Genomic DNA, 23,470 nt, shown 5'->3' on the forward strand with positions numbered 1-23,470 from the left:
TAGAAAATCTTATGCTGCAAAATGGAAATTATTCTGTGCCTGGAACCATTCTCAAGGAATGAATGCAGCAGTGCTCAATTTACCTCAGATTCTGCAATACTTGACTGAGATGCTTCATAAGAGCTTGTCATTTTCTTCCATCAAAATTCATGCCTCAGCCATTTCAGCTCATTATAGCACAGAGCCTCCCATCTTCTCTCACCCACTGCTCAAGCAGTTCCTCAGATTGGCCAAAAATTTAAGGCCACCCAGAAGAGCTCCAACTCCAGCCTGGGATCTTAACTTTGTCTTTGAGAAACTCACTCTTCCTCCTTTCGAGCCAGCTGCTACTGCAGATTTAAAATTTCTTCCCTGGAAAACGGCTTTCCTTTTGGCAATCACTTCTGCAAGAAGGGTGTCTGAATTACAGTCCCTTATGGCAGTGGAACCGTTCATCATCTTTCATGCAGACAGGGCGTCCCTCAGAACCAATCCCTCCTCCATGCCCAAGGTGTTATCTAGTGTGGCTCTTAATTAGTACGTTCATTTGCCTACCTTCTTTCCTTACCCACAGAACAAAGGGGAACGAATACTGCACTCTTTAGATGTGCACAGACAGCTTAGATTCTACTTGGACAGGACTAAACCTCAAAGGAAATCTGAACAACTGCTGGTGGCATTTGCTGCAGGGACAGAGGGGAAAGCTATTTCAAAACAAGCCATTTCAAAATGAATGGGCCACTGCATTCATTTCTGCTATAGACACCATGGAAAACCTGTCCCACAGGGCATCAGACCCCATTCAACCAGGGCTGCATCTACCTCTACAGCCTTTCTCAGGAGCGTCCCTACTAGGGACATCCTAGAAGCTGCTACCTGGAGTTCTGTACATACTTTCACCAAGCATTATCATTTGCCAATTTTCTCTAAATCCAGCGCTGGTTTTGCCACTGCAGTCTTGCAGGGCCTTATAGCTGGTCCTAATTCTATTTAAATTCCTCCTCCCAACCTTAGCTTTGGGAATCTATCCAAATGTAGTGACTGCAACAGTGAAACACGAAGAACATAGTACAGTTGTGTACACTTACCATAAATGTAGATGTTTGAGTATATTCACTGTTGCAGTCTTGGCTACCCTCCCTCCAGCCCCCTTTTTCTTCCTTTGGCTATACCTCTACTCTCACTTACTATGCTCTAAAATCTTTTTGGTGTATTTGCTTTTCTGTTGGAGGTATATCCTTGCATTTATAGATTTTTAATTGCTTCCCAGTAGCGGGGCACCTGACATCTGGGGCAAGAAAACTGATGTAATGGCGTCGGTTGCATGTTTTATACCTCTGATGACCTGACGTCCTGGAAGAAGGGACAGCAACCAACGCAGGACCCAAGACTTTGTTAATCAGGCTGACTGAGGGCTACTGCAAGCAGATAACCCAAATGTAATGACTGCAACAGTGAATACACTCTTAACATCTACATTTATGTTAAGTGTACACAACTGTACTTTTCATCAGTTTGTAGGAACCATGAGTTAAAGCTTCTTCTATTTTTTCAACCTTTTGGTACTTAGGTCTTTCCATAATTTTAGACAGAGCATTTGATTTCCTTATCTTCTAAATTACTGGAAGTCAGCTCCCGTACCAAAACTGAGAGTTGAACTGCTTTTTCCTGAACAGCTGCAAGATTCTTCCCAGCCAGAGTTTTTTTTCTCATTTTCTTTGTTGTCTGTCTCTGTTTTTTCTTAGTAGGCACCCAGGCTGTGACTTTGCTAACAAGTAAATGAACTGATAAATTGGTTTGTTTTCTGAGTTTCAGATTTCACATTTCACAATCTGTTGATCACTGTGCAGCCATCTTGGAAGTCCTTGTATGTAAAAGTTTCTTGATCGGATGTCTAAAACTGGGGAAAGAAGCAATGTCTCTTGCGTTTGTACAGAGTGATTCCCGTGTCTGTGATGCCATGTATGAGATGATGTGGATGGTGGAGTGGAGTTTTGTGAGTGGGGTGGAGAGGAATATAGAGGATTGTGATCTAAAATTGTTAAATTTGGCTCTTTGAGAGAATTCTGGAGAAGAAAATGAAGGAGAGTTGCACATCTTTTACTTACAGGAAACTATTTTGCTTTAATTAGAACTGAGTAGTAGTGTTCTCTTTGGGAGGGGTTAAGCTAATGTGATCAGTCTACAGATTTGAGTGGAAAGGGCATTGCATGTCAGCTAATAGTAATAATATCCATTTGTTGACCAGGTAATCCCACTAGAGAGAGAGTCCCCATTTCAGGAGTGACTTTGGAGCAATGTCTGGTTATGTCACCTATTGAAGGTCACACTGTAGGTCAGTGAGGGTTGAGGGAATTGATACCTGTACAGTAGGAACTGCAGCTGTGCTGTCTGCTAGACTACATACACTGGATATAAAACGTTTACACACACCTGTTAAAATGCCAGGTTTTTGTGATATAAAAAAATGAGACCACAATAAATCATTTCAAAACTTTTCCCACCTTTAATGTGACCTTTAACCTATACAATTCAATGGAAAAACAAATCAGTTAGGGGAAAAATATAAAAATTAAAAAACATACAATAAGCTGGTTGCATAAGTGTGCACACCCTTAAACTAATACTTTGTTGAAGCACCTTTTGATTTAATTACAGCATTCAGTTTTCTTGGGTAGGAGTCTATCAGCATGGCACATCTTGACTTGGCAATATTTGCTCACTCTTCCTTGCAACAAGGAGTTGGTTCAAAGTATGTCTGGTGGTCGAGTGAGTGCATTTTGAGATTTAGACTTCTAGCATTGAGTAGCATTACCCTCAGTTTTTGCTTGCCTGTTCCTGTAATGGTGGTGAATTTGTTATTTGAACCCTGCCTAAAACGGCACTATAGGGGCAGCAAGAGCCTTAGCCGGTGTCCGGAATCCCAGGGGTGACAGGTGCAGGCCATCTGTGGCAAAGCATCATGGTCTGTCGACCATGTCATCCCAAGCAGACAGATATTGGATCCCCTTAGAATGACACCAGAAGCTTAGCCAATTGTTGAAGTCAATCATTTTGTCCTTGTACTGTGGTATCATTCTGGGCGATGGCAGAATGCTACTCAGGGCTAGGGGCATACCTGCCTGGGCTACAAGATCGGTAGTCCAGGGAGGTAGTCTCAGGTCATTCACACCAACATGGACAATGACAGTCATATTTGTACTTGCTGTGGAGTGACCTGAGTGCATGCGTTATGTGATGGATCCTGGCACTCGACAGGCAGCTGCCAGTAACCTTCTCCTTGTTTAGCCTGGTGAGTGGGACATCAGTGTGCCTGACTATAGAGTCACCTATGACTAGTGTGTTGGGTACGTTGTTTTGCCTTATTGGCTACCATCAACATCTCCAAGTCCTACTTGAACCCGACACAGACCTTGGAATTTATAGGGGCACGGCTGGACACTCTACTATTGCAGGTTTTTCTCACTCTGGACAGGGTCCAGAACCTGTGGGCTCATGTGTCAGTGATCCTCGGCCCCTGGACGCCAACGGCGAGCAATGTTTTCCGAGCCCTAGGCTCCATGGCCGCAGCAATCTCGATCCTTCCCTGTGTGCGCCTTCGCATGCGGGTGCTTCAGTGGACCCTGGCAGTTCAGTGGTCTTGGTTAGGACCCCCTCCCCCATGGACTATCCAATACGAATCAGCAGAGCCTGCAAGATTTATCTTCTCTGGTGGCTCCAATTGCAAGAAATCTTGGCAGGTCGTCCCTTCATAGCACCCACAGCGACCACGGATGCCTCCTAGCTCGGGTGGGGGGCACTATTTAGGGTGAATGGTCCAAGGCACATGGTCTCAGACCGAGACTAGATTGCATATCAGTGTTCTGGAGATGAGAGCAGTGCTTTTAGCATTGTAAGCCTTTCATGCTGTTTTTCCTCTGGGAACGATTGCAGTTCAGTCAGACAACATGTCTGTTGTCTGGTACATCAACAAACAAGGAGGAACCAGATCCTACCCTCTCTGTCGCGAGGCCATGAGAGTGTGGAAGTCGGCGATTTCCACCAGTCTGTTTCAAATTGCAATGCACATCCTGGGACGCTCCAACATTTTAGCAGACAGACTGAGTTGGGCTATCCTAATGCCTTACGAGTGGTCTCTGAAACAGTCAGTAGTGGAGATCATCTTCCTTGCATGGGGTCAGCCTTGCTGTGATCTCTTCGCATCTCCTTCTAACGCGAAGTGCAGCGAGTTCTTCACTCTGATCCCCTCACCAAGGGACTCCACCAGAGACGCTATCGTCCATGCTTGGCCTCCCGGGGTACTGTATGCTTATCCCCCGTTACCTCTCATTCCAAAGTTTCTTCAGAAAGTTTGCCGACTGGGGTGCAAAAGTGATCCTCATTTCCCCGTTCTGGCCTTGTCAGGTGTGGGTCCCCTTCCTCTGGTCTCATGTTCTAACTCCTCCCCAGATTCTGGATCCCTGCCCGGATCTCATCTTTCATCCTTCGGGCATCAGTCCACCCGATCTGGACAGCCTCAAGCTAACAGCTTGGTTGCTCCAGTTCCCTTGATTGCTATGACTCCCGGTCTGTCATCTTCAGTAAAGAATATTTTGGTGGCATCCCACAAAGCTTCCACTAGGAAGGTTTATCGCAGCAAATAGTAATGCTTCTCTATTTGGGCTTCTCAGAGGAATCTAGATCCCTTTACAGCCCCTGTTCCTGTAGTGTTGGAGTTTTTATACTATATTTTTCAACAAGGGGCTAGTTCCTCTACGGGGAAAGTACAACTGGCAGCCATATCTAATTTTCTTGTTGGCGAAAGTCTGAATGCTCTGGCCTCTTTGAGATTGTGCAAAGCTTTTTTGAAAGCTACTTTTCTTTTACGTCCCCTGGTTAAGGATTCCGTCCCTCCTTGGAACCTTACCCTAGTTCTACAGGTGTTGGTGGCTCCCCCATTTGAACCAGCAGCGTCAGTAGGTTTGAAATTCCTGTCTTGGAAGACAGCTTTTTTAGTGGCTATTACTTTGGCCAGAAAGGTTTCTGAGATCCAAGCTTTGTCTGCCGTGCCCCCTTACTTGATCTTTCATAAAGACAGGGTTTCGCTCCGCACGAACCCTTCTTCCTTACCAAAAGTTGCTTCTGAGTCAAATATTAACCAGATGATTAATCTACCTGTGTTCTTTCCAAATTTCCAGAACAAGGATAAATATAAGCTGCATTTGCTAGATGTTTATAGACAGCTTTGTTTCTATTTACACAGGACTAAACAATTTCATAAGTCTGACCAGTTATTCGTGTCCTTTTCCAGACCCTTTTTGGGCAAGGCCATTTCCAAGGTCTCAGCTTAGATGGATTACACAATGTATACTGAAAGTCTATAAGGATAAAGGTCTGTCCCCACCTGGTCCTATTAAAGCTCACCAGATCTATGGCAACTTCTGCTTCCTTTTGGTTTAGGGTTTCACTGGATGATATCTGTGCAGCAGCAACCTGGGCAAGGTCACATACATTTATTTCTCATTATAAGTTGGGATTTGATCTCTAGAGGGAGAGCATCCTTTGGCTCTGCGGTGCTCAGGAATATCCTTCCATGAGGGCCTCCCAGGAGGTTTGGTAGCTGGGGACTCTGTCCCACAGGTTGCAGATAAATGAAGTTAACTTCTTCAGATAAAGAAGTTATGTACACCATAACGTTCCATCTGAGTAGATATTCTTCATGTTTCACTGTTACAGTCATTACATTTGGGTAATCTGCTGGCAGGTTGCCCTCAGTTGGCCTGATTAACAAAGTCTTGAGTTCTGCGTCGGTTGCTGTCCCCTCTTCCATAACGTCAGGTCGTCAGGGGTATAAAGCAAGCAGCCGACACCATTACATCAGTCTTTCTTGCTGTGCGGTGCCCAAAGCAGAAGCAGTTCGCAAGTGCCAGTCGGCCGACTGCTGAAATGTTCATTTTTGAGTTTCAGAACCGAAGTCTTCAAATAAAAGCTAAGTACCCCATTGGTGAAACTCTTCCTTGCTCCTTACCAATGTCCGTAAAAGTTAATAATTGCATTACTTGTGGAAAGCAAATACCTCATAAAGATTTTCACTTGTAACTGTATTCCTTGCCTAGGCCCTGACCACAACGTACCTCGCTGTCGGTTTTGTGCTTTATTTAATCGGCGCACTATTCGTCGTCGGTACATTTTTGCCTCTAAATATTTCGGTTCTCTGTTTAATTATTCAGAAATGATGACGGTTAGCCATCCGACTACCGGCATTTCGAAAAAACGCAAAGATAAAGACAGAGACAGGCCATCGAGGTCCAAAACTGCCGATGATGCTTCTCCTAAGCCAGTCGCCAGTACTCAGTGAGGTGCTTTTGCAGCCCCTGATACCCACTACTTGTGACTCACAGGCCTTTACTGAGACCCATTTGGAGTCCGGTATGCCGCGAGATACTTTACCTATGGAACCCGCGGATGTTTCTACCTTGGATGGGTTCGGAGCCGCTGTGCAGGCACCGGCTTCTGAGGGTGTATTCAGGCCTACAGACTTGCATATAAAACCAACTCCACCTTCAGTACTAAGGCCTAAATCTCGATCTATGTCTAAAAAAACGACGCCCAGGCCACATGTTCAGGCCCCTATGCCTAAAAAACAAATGATCAAAATGGCTGAAGATCTAATTACTCTAATCAGGGGTAGTCAACCCCCCCCCCCCCCCTTCTAAGAGGCCTAGGGCCGAGTTTGACTATAAATCTTTTGATCAGGACTCTGTTTCTTCTGACTCTTCTGATGACCTGGATTTGTCCATACCTACTTATGAGGATTCTGATGCAGAGGATTCCATTCCTTCTACCCCCCCCCCCCCCCGAGGAGTTTTCTTGTGGGGAAACTTTACATACTTTAAGGGAGCATTTCCACTGGGAAAGTCAGGAATTTTCTGATTCAAAAAAAGAGGCTTAGGGATTTTCTTCCTCTACCTCAGCATAGGTCTTTGGCTATACCTCCTGTACTAGACATTGTTGATGTGTTTTCGGAATCCAGTATGGCCCCTGATTCCCTGACCTCCAGCTCCTAGTAAACCTGACATATACTACAGGGTTCCTGAGTCCCACACGTTCCTTTTCAAAAATTCTGTTACAGATTCTGAAACCATTTCTCAGGCGCCTAAGGGCATTAAGGCTTCCACTGCTAAAAATCCTACCCCTTCTGATACAGAATCCAGGGCGCTGGATAGATGGGGTAAAAAGTTTTATACTTCTGCAACCTTGGCAATCAGGGCTTTAAACTGCCAATTTCATATGTTAAAATATCAACAGCATATTATTGGACTGCTTAAAGAGAAAATGACGTTGATTTCTGACTGTGTGGAAAATAAAGATTTATAGGATTTCTTGCATTCTGCTGAACAAGTTGGAAAACGTACTTTGCAGTGTGGTTTTGATTCTTTAGAAGCCTCTTGCAGGGCTGCTGTTACTGGGTCTGTGCTTAGAAGGCATGCTTGGCTTAAGAAGCAATCTCTGCCTGATCATGTTTAAGCAAAATTGTTGGATGCTCCTTTAAATCAGGGCCGCCTGTTTGGCAATAAGGCTGAAGAAGTTTTAAAAAAGATGGAAGATAAAGCTAAATCTATGCAAACTGTAAAAGATTTCTTACAAGTGCAACCTCCAATATTTATTAGGCACTGGCCTACTAAGAATTGGTCTTTTCCAGCTCCTTCCAGATCCCCTCAGGCCAAACCCAGATACACCAAAAGCACCAGTTTTCAGTCCCAGGGGACTCAGAACTAAGCAATGGGGGGGGCCTCCACTTCCAAATCTGGAAATAACAAGACACCCCCTATGGTAAACAGTCTCAATGATTTTCCTTTAAAATTACCAAGCAGTTGTCTTTTAGCCGCCCCTTTGGGGGGGAAAGATTGCTCTTCATGCAAAAAACTGGGATCTCATAACCCATGACAAATGGGTTTTAAATATAGTGTCCCAGGGATACAGATTTCATTTCTGCACGTTGCCAAAACCAAATGGGTGGCCAGACCTGCCCACAAATCATTGGGCAAAGGCTCAAAAACAAGTACTTTCCCTCTTAAACATGGGAGCTATCCAACAGGTATCTGGACCCGTCTGCTCTAAACACCTTTCTGGACATTCCAAAATTCAAGATGCTGATTCTTCACCCGTTACTTCCTATGCTAGGCAAAGATGCCTGGTTGGCAACTCTAGATTTAAAAGAAGCATACCTGCACATCCCAATCAGGGAATTTTGCAGAAGATACCTACGCTTCAAAGCAGGTTACTTGCATTGTCAGTTCTCTGCACTGCCCTTTGTCTTGCCTACTGCGACCAGGGTATTCACAAAGTGCCTGGCTCCAGTAATTGCATTTTGCAGGCAAAGAAATATTCAAATATATGCATACCTGGACGATTGTCTAATTCAGGCAGAAAACCAGGGCATTCTTCTAAATCATCTGGCGTTTGTAAAAAAAAAAAAAAAAAAAAAAAAAGGTTCTAACTTGTCTGGGGTAAACAATAAATGAAAAGAAATCACAACTGGTACCCTCTCAACAGATTACATTCCTGGGTGCAAGCTTGAATACAACTGCCCAGATGGCTTTCCTCACGCCAGAGAAGCAAATTCATTTGGTAACTTACTTCAAACAAGTGGCCACAAAAACCCTGCTATCTGCAGGACAAATACTGCAAGCCTTGGGGTTCATGGCCTCCTGTATTCTTCTAATTCCATATGCAAGACTGCATATGAGGAAACTACAGTGGTACTTAAAAAATCTATGGAGTCAACATTGTCACAGCCTGGAAACAATGATTCCTATCATACCTTGCCTACACCTGGCGTTCTTATGTTGAGCAGAGGCCTGCCACCAAAACAAGAGACTGCCATTCACACTACCCCTGCTTCCAAAACCCTAACTACAGATGCATCAGACTATGCATGGGGGGCTCACCTGGCAGGGAAGTGCGTTTAGGGCAAATGGAACCCAAATCAAATGCACCTACATATCAATCAAAAAGAAATGTTAGCTGTACAGAATGCTCTGACTGCCTTCAAGGACTACATTCTTCCAGGACAACTAATGGTAAAGACGGGCAACACTACGGTTATGTGGTACATAAACAAGCTGGGGGGTACACGTTCCTATCCCGTCTGCAGACTAGCCATGGCATTGTGGAACACGACCTTGAGCTACCAAGTGCACCTACAAGCTCAATTCCTGCCAGGAAAATTGAATACACTGGCAGACGGACTAAGCTGAAATCTCATGGATCCACAGGAGTGGAAACTGGAACCACGGATTTTCAACATGTTGACAAGCAAATGGGGGAGCATCTATTTGCCTCCCCCCAGAACTACCATTTGGACAAATTTTGCACAAGGACTCCCCACAAAAAAGCCTGGAAAGTGGATGCTCTGTCCTTCAGCTGGAAAAACCTATCAGTCCACTCCTTTCCCCCTCTGCCTCTACTCTGCACAGTTCTGTTAAAAGTCAAACAGGACAAACCAAGAATGATTTTGATTGCTCCAGACTGGCCATGCCAACACTGGTACCCGCTCCTGCGCAGTGTGTCACAAATATCTCCATGGCACCTGCCTCATACACCTTCCTTGCTGTCTCAGCAGGAATACCAAATTCTGCACCACCAGCTTCCAACATTGAACCTTGCAGCTTGGCTAATCACTTAAATTCACCCTTGGCATCCCTCAGCAAACCTATGATGGATGTCATCTTGAAGACGAGAAGACCTAGTACTAGAAAATCTTACGCTGACAAATGGAAAAGATTCTGTGCCTGGAACCAATCTTTAGGGATGAGCACAGCAGCTCCCAATTTACCTCAGATTTTGCAATACTTAACTGAGATGCTTCACAAGGGCCTGTCTTATTCCTCTGTTAAAATCCACGCTTCAGCTATTTCAGCTCACTATAACACAGAACCACCCCTCTTTTCTCATCCCCTGCTCAAGCAGCAATTCAGAGGGGCAAAGAACTTGAGACCTCCCAGGAGAGCTTTTACCCTTGCCTGGGACCTTAACTTTGTTTTGGAGAAACTCACTCTACCTCCTTTCGAGCCAGCTGCTACTGCAGACTTAAAATTTCTTTCTTGGAAAACAGCCTTCCTTTTAGCAATCACTTCAGCTAGAAGGATATCTGAATTACAGGCCCTTACGGCAGTGGAGCCTTTCATCATCTTTCATGTGGACATGGTATCTCTGAGGACCAATCCATCCTTCATGCCCAAGGTGGTTTCCAGTGTGGCTCTTAATCAGTCCATTCATTTGCCAGCCTTCTACCCCATTCCACAGAACAAAGGGGAATGGATTCTGCATTCCTTGGTCATGCACAGACAACTTAGATTCTACTTGGACAGAGCTAAATTTCGAAAAAAATGTGAACAATTGCTAGTAGCATTTGCTGCTGGGGCAGAGGGGGAAGGCTATTTCAAAACAAACCATTTCTAAATGGATAAGCCATTGCATTCATTTCTGCTATAAGCACCATGGAAAACCTGTCCCCCAGGGGATCAGATCTCATACCACCAGGGCTGCATCCACTTCTGCAGCCTTTCTCAGAGGTGTTCCTACCAAGAATATTCTAGAAGCTGCTACCTGGAGTTCTGTACATACTTTCACCAAGCATTATCATTTTCTCTAAGTCCAGGGCTGGCTTTGCCACTGCTGTCTTGCAGGGACTTATAGCTGGTCCTAATGCTGTATAACTTCCTCCTCCCAGCCATAGCTTTGGGAATCTACCCAAATGTAATGACTGCAACAGTGTAACACGAAGAACATAGTACAGTTGTGTGCAGTTACCATAAATGTAGATGTTCGACTGTATTCACTGTTGCAGTCCTGGCTACCCTCCCCCCAGCCCCCTGTTTTTCTCTGACTATACCTCTACTTTCTTTTACTATGTTTAAAAAGCCTTTTTGGTGTATTTGCTTTTGTTTGGAGGTATAATTTTGTGTTTTTAATTTTATTTGCTCCCCATTTGGGGGGCACCTAACATCTGGGGCAAGAAAAACTGATGTAATGGCGTCGGCTGCATGTTTTATATCCCTGACGTCATGGAAGAAGGAACAGCAATCAACGCAGGACCCAAGACTTTGTTAATCAGGCCGACTGAAGGCAACCTGCCAGCAGATTACCCAAATGTAATGACTGCAACAGTGAATACACTCGAACATCTACATTTATGGTAAGTGTACACAACTGTACTGTATACTTCATTTTCTGCAACTGTCCCACTCTCCTTCCCCTGAACCTGTTCTAGATTAGTGCTGTTATTGAGTTGCTAATAGTTTGAATAGTGACAAACTCGATCTGAGGGAAGGTAGGAGATGTGAGGGATTATGGGTAAGGGGAGGAGCTTGGAGCAGATGCTTAATAAAAGTTGCCGGCTCCGATCCGGTATGGATCCGAATACTCACAGGTTGCAGAATATGAAGTATAACTACTCAGATGGAACGTTATGCTGAGTACATAACTTCTTTTTTCTGTGTTATGCTGGAGTTCTGTAATTTCATTATGAACATTACCACACCATGATGATCTTCGTGTTTCACTGTTGCAGTCATTACATTTGGGTTATCTGCTTGCAGTAGCCCTCAGTCGGCCTGATTAACAAAGTCTTGGGTCCTGCATCGGTTGCTGTCCCTTCTTCCATGACATCAGGTCGTCAGGGGTATAAAACATGCAGCCAATGCCATTACATCAGTCTTTCTTGCCGTGCGGTGCCTGAAGCAGAAGCAGTTCGCAAGTGCTGGTTGGCTGACTCCTGAAATTTTCATTTTCGAGTTTCAGAACCAAAGTCTTCAACTAAAGCTAAGTACCCCATTGGGGAAACTTTTTCTTGCTCCTTACCAATGTCAGTAAAAGTTAATAATTGCATTACTTGTGGAAAGCAAATACCTCACAAAGATTTTAATTTGTACTATATTCGTTGCCTAGACCCTGACCACGACGTACCTTGCTGTCGGTTTTGTGATTTATTTAAACAGCGCACTATCCGTCGTCAGTATATTTTCGCTTCTAAATATTTCAGTTCTCGGTTTAATTATCCAGAAATGTTGTCTGTTAGACTTCCGGGATTTCGAAAAAACGCAAAGATAAAGACAGGACAGGCCACAGAGGTCCAAAGCTACCGACGACACTTCTCCTAAGCAAGTCGCCAGTTCGCCGGTACTCAATGAGGTGCATTTGCAGCCCCTGTTACCCGCTACTTCTAACTTGCAGGCCTCTACTGAGACCCACTCGGAGTCCGGTATGCCGCGAGATGCTTCAATTGTGGAACCTGCGGATGTCTCTACCTTGGATGGGTCCGGAGCCACTGTGCAGGCACCGGCTTCTAAGGGTGTATTCAGGCCTATGGACTTGCATATTAAACCAACGCCTCCTTCATTAGGCCAGAATCTCGAACCATGCCTCTGAAACCGACATCCAGGCTGCATGCTCAGGCCTCTATGCATAAAAAAGAAATTGTAAGAATGGCTGAAGATCTTAAAACTCTAATCAGGGGAAGCCAACCTCCCCCTTCTAAGAGACCTAGGACTGAAGTTGTTTATGAACATTCTGAACAGGATTGTGATTTTTCTGATTCTTCTGATGATCTGGATTTGCCCTTATCTACTTATGAGGATTCTGATGCAGAGGACTCTTATTCCCTCTGCTTCCCCTCCAGAGGATTTTTCTTTTGGTGAAACCTTACATAGTCTAAGGGAGCATTTCCACTGGGAAAGCCAGGATTTTTCTGATTCAAAAAAGAGGCTTAGGGATTTCTTACTCCTGCCTCAGCATAGGCCTTTAGCTATACCTCCTGTACTAGACATTGCTGATGATGCTTTCTCAGAATCTAGTTTGGCCCTTGATTCTTTGCCTCCTGCTCCCAGAAAACCTGACAGATGTTGCAGGGTTCTTGATTCTCACAAGTTCCTTTTTAAAAATCCTATTGTGGATCCAGAGACGGAACCCAAAGGCATTAAGGCTTCTACTGCTAAAAATCGTACCCCCTCTGATAGAGACTCCAGGGAGCTGGATAGATGGGGTAAGAAAGTTTACACTTCTGCAACCTTGGCCATTAGGGCTTTAAACTGGCAATTTCATATGTTAAAGTATCAACATGTTATTGGATTGCTTAAACACAAAATGATGTTATTTCCTGACAGCGCTGAAAATAAATTATTACAGGATTTAATGCATTCTGCTGAACAGGTTGAAAAACATACTTTGCGGTGTGGATTTGATTCATTAGAGGCCTCTTGCAGGGCAGCTGTTACTGGGTCTGTGCTCATAAGACATGCTTGGCTTAAGGAGCAATCTTTGCCTGATCATGTTAAAGCAAAATTGTTGCATGCTCCCTTAAATCAGGACCGCCTGTTTGGCAACAAGCCTGATGAAGTTCTTAAAAAGACGGAAGATAAAGCAAAATGTATGCAGACTGTTAAAGATTTCTTACAAGCCCAGCCTCCTAGATTTAGTAGGCACTGGCCCTCTAAAAATTGGTCCTTTCCAGCCCCCTCCAAGTCTTCTCAAGCCAAACCCAGGGACAGCAGAAACCCCAGGTTTCAGTCCCAAGGGACACACAAGACTAAGCAGTGGGGGGTTTCCGTACCCAAACCTGGGAGTAGTAAGACTCCCCCTATGGAAAACTGTCTCAGTGACTTGCTTTTAAAACTTCCAAGCACTTCCCAACTGAATGCCCAGGACAAATGGGTTTTAAATATAGTGTCCCAAGGATACAGATTTCATTTCCACACGTTACCAACACCAAGCGGGTGGCCAGATCTACCCCCAAATCAGTGAGCAGAGGCCCAAAATCAAGTACACTCTCTCTCAAACATGGGAGCTATTCAGTTAGTACCAGAAGAGTAAAAGGGACAAGGTTTCTATTCAAGACTTTTACTGGTACCCAGAAAAGGCATTACATGGCGTCCTATCCTGGACCTTTCTATTCTAAACACCTTTCTGGTGATTCCAAAATTCAAAATGTTGACTCTTCACCAGCTGCTTCCTATGCTAGGCAAGGATGCATGGGTGGCAACGCTAGACTTAAAAGAAGCATACCTGCACATCCATATCAGGGAGTCTTGCAGAAGATACCTACGCTTCAAAGCAGGCTACATTCACTATCAGTTCTCTGCACTGCCCTTTGGCTTATCTACTGCGCCCAGGTTATTCACAAAGTGCCTAGCTCCAGTCATTGCATTTTGCAGGCAAAGAAATATTCAGATATACCCATACCTGGACAATTGTCTAATTCAGGCAGAAAGCAAGGACATTCTTTTGAATCATCTGGCCTTTGTTCATGGGGTACTGACTTGTCTGGGGTTCACCATAAACAAAAAAGAAATCCCACCTGGTGCCAACAAGTTATATTCCTGGGAGCAAGATTGAATACAACTTCCCAGATGGCTTTCCTCACGCCAGAGAAACGGATTCATTTGACAACTTACTTCAAACAAGTGGCCACAAAAATCCAGCTATCTGCAAGGCAAATACTGCAAGCCTTGGGGTTCATGGCTTCCTGCATTTTTCTAATTCCATATGCAAGGCTGCATATGAGGAAACTGCAATTGTATCTCAAAAGCCTATGTGTCAGCGTTCACAGGATCTGGTAGCAAGGATTCCTATCATACCTTGCCTACGCCTAGAATTCCTTTGGTGGGCAGAGGCCTGCCACCAAAACTGGGGACTACCATTCACATTACCCCCTGCCCCATAAATCTTAACAACAGACACATTAGACTATGCATGAGGGACTCACCTGGCAGGGAAGTGCATTTAGGGCAAATGGAACCCAAGTCAAGTGCACCTGCATATAAATCAAAAGGAAATGGTAGCTGTACAGAGTGCTCTGACAGCCTACAAGGACCACATTCTTCCAGGGCAGCTAATGGTAAAGACAGACACCACCACTATCATGTGGTACATAAACAAGCAGGGGGTACACATTTTTACCCCCTCGGCAGACTAGCCATGTCATTGTGGAACACAGCTTTGAGCTATCAAGTGTGAATCTACAAGATCAGTTCCTCCCAGGAAAACTAAATACACTGGCAGACGAACTAAGCAGAAACCTCATGAACTCACACGAGTGGAAACTGGAACCAAGGATTTTTCAACATGTTGACAAGCAGATGGGGGAGCCCAGATATAGACCTGTTTGCCTCCCCCCAGAATCATCAACTGGACAAATTTTGCGCAAGGATTCCCCACAAGCAAGTTTGGAAAGTGGATACTCTATCCTTCAGCAGGAAAAACCTATCTGTGTATCCTTTTCCTCCTCTGCCTCTGCTCTCCAAGGTACTACTAAAGATCAAACAGGACAAGCCAAGGATGATTTTAATTGCACCAGACTGGCCCTGCCAACACTGGTACCCACTCTTGCACAGTGTGTCACGCTTGGCTCCATAGCACCTGCCTCAGACTCCTTCACTGTTGTCTCAGCAGGAGAACCGGATTCTGCATCTTCAGCTGCAAACCCTGAACCTAGCAGCCTGGCTAATTACCTAATCTCTCCTTGACCATCCCTCAGTAAATCAGTGGTGGATATCATTTTAGAGGCAAGGAGGCCTAGTACTAGAAAATCTTATGCTGCAAAATGGAAAAGATTGTGTGCTTGGAACCAGTCTCAAGGAATGAACGCAGCAGTGCCCAGTTTACCTCAGATTCTACAATACTTGACTGAGATGCTTCATAAGGGCTTGTCTTTTTCTTCCATCAAAATTCATGCCTCAGCCATTTCAGCTCAGTATAGCACAGAGCCTCCCCTCTTCTCTCACCCACTGCTCAAGCAGTTCCTCAGAGGGACCAGAAATTTAAGGCCACCCAGGAGAGCACCAACTCCAGCCAGGGATCTTAACTTTGTCTTGGAGAAACTCACTCTTCCTCCTTTCGAGCCAGCTGCTACTGCATATTTAAAATTCCTTTCCTGGAAAACAGCTCCTTTCCTGGAAAACAGCTTTTCTTTTGGCAATCACTTCTGCAAGAAGGGTATCTGAATTACAGGCCTTTATGGCAGTGGAACCTTTCATCATCTTTCATGCGGACAGGATGTCCCTCCGAACCAATCCCTCCTTCATGCCTAAGGTGGTATCCAGTGTAGCTCTTAATCAGTCCTTTCATTTGCCTACCTTCTTTCCTAATCCACAGAACAAAGGGGAATGGATACTGCACTCTTTAGATGTGCACAGACAGCTTAGATTCTACTTGGACATGACTAAACCTCAAAGGAAATCTGAACAACTACTGGTTGCATTTGCTGCAGGGGCAGAGAGGAAAGCTATTTCAAACCAAGCCATTTCAAAATGGATAGGCCACTGCATTCATTTCTGCAATAAGCACCATGGAAAACCTTTCCCACAGGGCATCAGACCCCATTCAACCAGGACTGCATCTACCTCTGCAGCTTTTCTCAGGGGTGTCCCTACTAGGGACATCCTAGAAGTTGCTACCTGGAGTTCTGTGCATACTTTCACCAAGCATTATCATTTGCCAATTTTCTCTAAATCCAGGGCTGGTTTTGCCACTGCAGTCTTGCAGGGCCTTATAGCTGGTCCTAATTCTATTTAAATTCCTCCTCCCAACCTTAGCTTTGGGAATCTATCCAAATGTAGTGACTGCAACAGTGAAACACGGAGAACATAGTACAGTTGTGTACACTTACCATAAATGTAGATGTTCAAGTGTATTCACTGTTGCAGTTCTGGTTACCTTCCCTCCAGCCCCCATTTCTTCCTTTGGCTATACCTCTACTCTCACTTACTATGCTCTAAAAGCTTTTTGGTGTATTTGCTTTTCTGTTGGAGGTGTATCCCTGTATTAATATATTTAATTGCTTCCCATTGGGGGGGCACCTGACATCTGGGGCAAGAAAAACTGATATAATGGCATCGGCTGCATGTTTTATACCCCTGACGACCTGACGTCATGGAAGAAGGGACAGCAACTGACGCAGGACCCAAGACTTTGTTAATCAGGCTGACTGAGGGCTACTGCAAGCAGATAACCCAAATGTAATGACTGCAACAGTGAATACACTCGAACATCTACATTTGTGGTAAGTGTACACAACTGTACTTTCTATTAATGACTGCACTGGATGTCATGTCCCTGCTGGACTTCATAACTGCTTTTGACACATCCTTGTTTGTTGTCTCCACAGGAGATTCCTGCAGTTTTGTTTGAGTTACCATAAGTTTCAACACAGAGTATTGCCATTTGGGTTTTCCTCAGCAGCCAGATTGTGTGCCAAGTTGGTGGCAGTGATGACCAAAGTCTCACAAACGTGAGAAATCCAAATGTCCATGTTCCCTTTTCTAGATGACTTGCTGTTTGGAATACATGTTACTGCATTAAAATCCATAAAAACAGCTCCCTCAGTAGTGAAACATGACTGAAACTATGCAAGTCACTGGCAGAGTACAGTTTCATCAAAAGTAAATTGAAGTAAAATAATAATGAAACATACAAAAATGCTCTCTTGTGCTGGGGACAAGTACCCTCTGCATCCCCGTACCCCTTACTTAAATATGCTAACTCCGTGATTGCATAGCTGTGGAGCATGAGTAAAAAGACACTTCTGTAAAAACTCCATCCCACTACTCTTCTACCAGACTGCAGTTTCTGAGACTGAAATTAGTCAATTGTAATCAGTGATTTACTCAATGTAACAAATTTGAAATATCAGCAGCAGTTAGGATACGCCAAAAGATTTAAAACTCAAGATGATTATTTCCAAGTGAAGTATTTAAACATAATTTGTTGAAAACAACATTTGATTCTAATTAACACCATAAAGAAGGCTTTAAGAAAGTATCTTTAATGAAATTGTGTGAAGCCATCTCATGGTAGCCCTGTCATAGACTCCCTCAGATTTTGGCTTTGGTTGGTGCTTCTGTAGTTGCGGTTCCTGAAATGATCTTAAGCTACGAGAAGTTCTTTTCAGTCTCATCTCAGAAGATTTGTTTCCCTAAGTTGTCTGACCAATAAGAGTATAATGCACCCTTCGGCATGTACCTGACCAGGCATTTGCAACAGCTGAAGCAGCCACAGACATTCCTCACTAAAGAGTATTTTTATTTTTTATTTTTATTTTACATTTGTTGACCGGGATAGTCCGACTGGATGCATGTCCATTTTCAGCAGAGGCCCGGGGAGAAAAGCTCCAAGGGTAAGCAGATACAGCATTACATAATACCAGCATTACATATTACAAACAGACTATTTACAGAGATTACATAAGTAAGCAAGTTAAACAAGTTCCACAGGTTACAGTTAATCCTGAGCACAAGTCAGGATTAAATTAAATTACACAGTAAACTGGTTAACAGATTTTTACACATTCTAGAGAGAGTTAGCTATCTCTGCTAATACAGAGTGTAAATAATATCTCTTGTATGATACCTATACAAATCCCCTCACCTCTGTTTTAGATTTATCACTGTATGAACTAAGGTATTTTGTAAATACTTAATGACATATTGTTTTTTGCCTTTTACTCTTGTAGGTTGTAAGCTGTATTACACATTTTTATGATTTTTATGACTTGTCCAAATTGTATAATGTTCTTATGGAGCTTTTCTCCCCGGGGCTCCATTGAATACGGGCTCTTCTAGGCCCAGTGGACTATCCCGGTAAACAAACTGTAAAATAAAATAAAATATATAAATAAATATCTTCTCTACATGATCTCCTACAGACTATTGAGTGGGCGATCTGTTCCTAACTTGTAAAGCATTCTCTGAGCCAGCCCTGATCTATCTGCTACACATTCACAAAACAAACAGCACAAGAATTACCCAATCTAAGGATGTAAACTTCATCTGTGACATAAAACATGTTAGAGAGGTATGTGTCTCGGACATTACCCTTTCTCTGGAACAGACTCCGTTCATGTGAAACAGAGCTCTACCCTAAGCCTGTTCAGATGCAGTTTTGACCAGTGGATAGGAAATAAAAAAAATCACCCCTGTCTTGTATCCTGTGGCTCTTCTGGACAAGGACAGTTTATAGATGCTGTAAGGCACATCCTGTACTATTATTTAGACTCGAGGAACTGGGCCTCTAAAACAAATGAATGTACCATTTGTGAGGCCCAGTTCCTCAAGTCTAAGTAATAATACAGGATGTCAAATTTTACCAAATGCTTTGGACGAGCCTAAAAACAGGAATGTAAGTGTTTCGCCGAAAGTTAGTAATGTTATCTCTGTGCTATATCATAGCCTAAATCTATGTTAATTTGTGGACGGTTACTTCTTCCCTGTTATGTAGTTGATCAACTGTATGAGAACACACTTTACAAGTACTTTAGATAGAGGGGACATAATGGCTAAATGCCCTGCATTAAATAAACTTTTAACTTAAAAGAATCAACAGTACATAGCATCAGCATTTTTTTTCTTCTTTAATGTAGCTCTGGTACAGCCTGCCACATAAGGTACAGCTTGCCACATAAGATAGTAGATGAAAGGTTATTAGGAGCACCAGGCACATATGCACACACGCATGCACAAACACAAATTACATACACATAAACATTACTGACAACACAATTGGCCAAATACATATAAATGCAAACTGTGTGACAGCACGAATTACTTAATACATGTTTGGATGAATGCAAAGTTTATATAATGTAAGTAAGTAGGGGTGTACAGTAAAATGAATGACTGAAAAGGCCATTGTTATGAAAATGTGCAAGACTACAAGATACTAAGTACACAGATGCTGCTACAAGAAAGAGTATTCCACAATATGAACTACAATAGTACCAAAACATAAAGCCAGAATAAGGGACAGGCATGCCTGCCTACCAGGGAAGTTTAGATCCCATGGTGAGGTGGGGATAACTGAGCATAGTGTGTACGCTTGGCTGATGAGATGTCAGTTCCACAATAAATAGCATTGTCTCTGAATAAGTTCACTTCCCCACTTTTTTCTCTTCTTCGCAGACTGGTAGTGAGAAGGCTCTTCATACCTTGGATTTGTATAGACAACTCAGATGTTGTTTAGATAAAACTAAAGCAGCTTGTAAATCTGAGCAACTTTTTGTTTAATTTCATCCTAGGCCTTTAGGTTCATCTGTTTCTAAGCCATCTGTTTCCTGCTGGATCTCTTAAGGTCATTTCCTTTTGTTACTCTCTTTATGGGAAAAGCCATTCTTCTACTGTTAAGTCTCATTTTACCAGGTATGTGGCTGCTTCTGGTGTTTTTTTCAAAGGGATGGATACCAACTCATTCCTTGGGGCAGCTACTTGGAGTTCTGTGCATACTTTTACCAAACCTTATAAGTTGGACATGGTTTTCAGGGCTAGAGTCAGATTTGCCAGGGCTGTCCTGAATGGCTTTCTTGAGGGCTCTGATGGACCTGTCTCCTCTCAAGTTTCCTCTTGAGCATTCCTTCTCTCCCTAATGAAAGGAATACTGCAACACTGATGTGGAAGGGCATAGTACAGTTGTGTGAAATCTTAACATAACAGTCGTTGTCCTTCCCTTCACTGTTACAGTATTCACTTCCTACCCCCGTTTTCATTTTCCTTCTTGGATGTACATGTTCCTCTCTTACTCCTTGGACTGTTGTTCCTCCTGGGGCTTTTCATTTCTGAGGAAGGTACGTCTGTGTGTCACCTTTATGTCCTATGCCGTGATTGGGGAGCACATGTAATGTACATCCCTATAACAGCCTAAGGCTTTAGTATAATGGCTCGACGTCAGGGGATCCTTAATGTAAGGAATACTGCAACAGTGAAGGGAAGGACATCTACTACTAAGGTAAAATTTTACACAACTGTACAGTTTCAGCTTTAGTAACAGACAGCACATTTTTAAACACTAGATTGTTAACTATCAAATGGTCTACTGCCAAATAATCTGCCATGTTTTTTTTTCACTCTGGTTCAAACGAAGATTTTAATATGTGCTGTGCACTTATCGAGTGGTTTAAATTAGATGTCTGGTTAATAAAATTTCACTCCATGTTATTCCAAATGCTTTATCAGTACTAGCTAACAGATTATTATGTTACACCATCTTTTGTCCATTTGTGGCACAGTCTGAGTTGGCAGCTGTGTTGACCAGTCCTAGAAGCTGTTGCTTTTAACTGCTTCAGCTGTCAGCCAGTCCTTGTTTATGATTCAGCTAGCACTAGCATCTGCAGTATTTTTTTCTGTGGACAGAGTTGTGAAGTAGTACCACACAGTTGAACTTCTTGCACTAAAAAGAAAAAAAAAGAATCTCCTCAGAAAGCAGGGACATAAAACTGTCTTCTTTCAAATCTAGTCCCAATCCATAATCATCTTTCTGTTAAGAAACACAGGAGAAACCACAGTTCTTATAGTAGGAGCACTGTTCATCTATGTCTCCTGTGGGACCTGCAGTCATTTAGCTATGACAGGTTGGGATGTGTGTTTGTGCCTGAAATGCCTGCTGCTTACTCCACCAGTAAAGGAGTTATGAAGACATTGGTAGCAGGACATGCATACATACACATTTATTTAATCAAATAGTAGCTCACCTGCTTTCACAAAAAAAAAAATCACCTTTAAAATATTTCACTGTAAAGGTCACAGTTCACATGAAATGTTCTCGGGGCAATGTTCCACTCCAAGCTTAGGTATTCACACTACTTCCTGATTCTTGGCCTTTCTCCTGTGCTTCTTTGTCAGTCCCAAGTTAAGGAAAGCCCTTTAGTAGTATTCCTGAGATTAGCCCTGATTTGTGAACTCCTTTATTCCATACCTCTGTAGGCAACACTGTCGCCCTAGTGAGAACCCTAACTTGCTATCCACAGCCTTCCAGGCTTCATATTTATAATGAAGCATGATCGTTCTGATTGATTGGTTGGTTGATTGCCCGGGGAAAGTACTACAGAAGTATTCCAATACCCCCATATTTTTAAGAATTTAAATGATGCATTAACCTACATTTGCAATCAGTTTGCAAAACTTTTTTTTTTTTTTTTGTTGATTCAACAAGCTCAGATAGTCACCATATATATATATATATATATATATATATATATATATATATATATATATATACATGTACGTGTGTGGACACTTTGAAGCCTTAGAAGTGATTAGAACTCATATTGTTCATCATCATCTTATTTCAAATTAAATTAAGGGATTTGCAATGTGATTTTTTTCTTCTTTTACAGATTCTGTTTAGATTCAGCCAGACAAAACAGGCAAAGACTGTCAATCAACTGGTCCAACTTTAGCTTGAAGAAAGCTACTTTTGCCGCACACTGACTTCACACTTTAGCAGAAGAAACCCACAAGAACTAGTGAATACAATCTCTTCTGGTTTTTTTCATGCTACGCTGAGAGCTGATTTGGCCCTAGAACCGAGGGCCACCTTGCCTTGTCCCCAGTGCTGTATGGATCTACACTGAGTACTGTTGGCTTGATAACTCATATGGACTGGAAAAGAAATTGCCACTTTCTCCCTGGATTTGCTTGTGTGCTTGTAGTCTGTGAGTGAGACTTCCATGATTGTAGCTGTGTGCTGTTGGAGTTGGAGCTTAAGTAACTTTGTTCAACTCCTATGGATTGTTGTGGCCTCAGAAACCTTCAGGCTACTTTTCTAGCTTGGATAGAGGTCAAAACTGATTTTGCATATTCTATGGTGACTCCATTCACATCCACATCCTTCTAGCCATCTGTTTTTGGTTACGGACAAAGGAATAATGGACCTGGTCAATCCTATTTTCTTCTGCATTCCCCAGGCAAGAAGTTAAATCTTGACATTTCATGCCAGACAGAAAAAAACTTCATTTTTTTCAACAGTCCACGTTTTAAGAAGTGTACAAGATACACTTCTTGTGTTTGATTTATTTTCACTGACTTGTAGCCAGCTTGTGTAAGAAAACTTGCAAAATGGGAAAGTTAAGAAAAGAACAATACTCACACTATCGATCTGTTGTAGAGTGTATAATTGTATTAACACTGAAGCCTAACTGGCTACTTTTTTAACATATTGTTAAGTAATATTAAAAAAAACATGTCTTTCTTTTTGAAAGATGGAATACATTAGTATGGCAGACAGTTTGTGTCAGACTTTTTATATAAATATGTCTATTTTTGTTTTATTGAGGAATTTTTGCAGTTAACTCATATCTGCAGTTGGAATCACTTTGGTGATATAATTGTACTGAAATAGGAGGGATATAAACATTTTGCACAGAAATTTGTCCTATTTTTCACTGAGATGTGCCAGTTTTGATTAACTGTGATCTTTTCAACATTCATAGTACTTGTAAAGCAAAAAAAGCGATTGGTATACATTATGAATGTAGTACATAGCCCAACTGTCTTAAGATTTCTGCTTGAAATTTGCACATAACGCAATACTTTTTTTTTCACTTTGTGAAAGCTGTAATACATGGCTGTTTTACTTGTGATAGCATCCACAAGAATAGTATTCCAGCCAAAGTGAAATCTTGCAGGTCACTGATTACAATTCTTTGGTTTCCAGATTGAAATTAATAGCCTGCTGTCTGACTAGTTAC

The 23,470-nt window shown here is 42.8% G+C and overlaps 1 protein-coding gene across 2 annotated transcripts in view; it reads left to right on the top strand.

Annotated features, from left to right (window-relative positions):
* Positions 1-23,006, top strand: part of FAM193A (family with sequence similarity 193 member A) — a 2,395,037-nt gene extending 2,372,031 nt beyond the window's left edge. For both annotated transcript variants that reach the window (XM_044062897.1, XM_044062898.1), the window contains one exon: positions 22,118-23,006. In XM_044062897.1, coding sequence (XP_043918832.1) covers positions 22,118-22,211 — 94 coding nt within the window. In that variant the 3' untranslated portion in view covers positions 22,212-23,006. The remainder of the gene's footprint in view (positions 1-22,117) is intronic.
* The last annotated feature ends 464 nt before the right edge of the window (positions 23,007-23,470 follow it).

Source organism: Protopterus annectens, chromosome 2.part1, assembly GCF_019279795.1.
Source record: "Protopterus annectens isolate FY-2018-M chromosome 2.part1, PAN1.0, whole genome shotgun sequence".
Classification (NCBI taxonomy): domain Eukaryota; kingdom Metazoa; phylum Chordata; order Ceratodontiformes; family Protopteridae; genus Protopterus; species Protopterus annectens.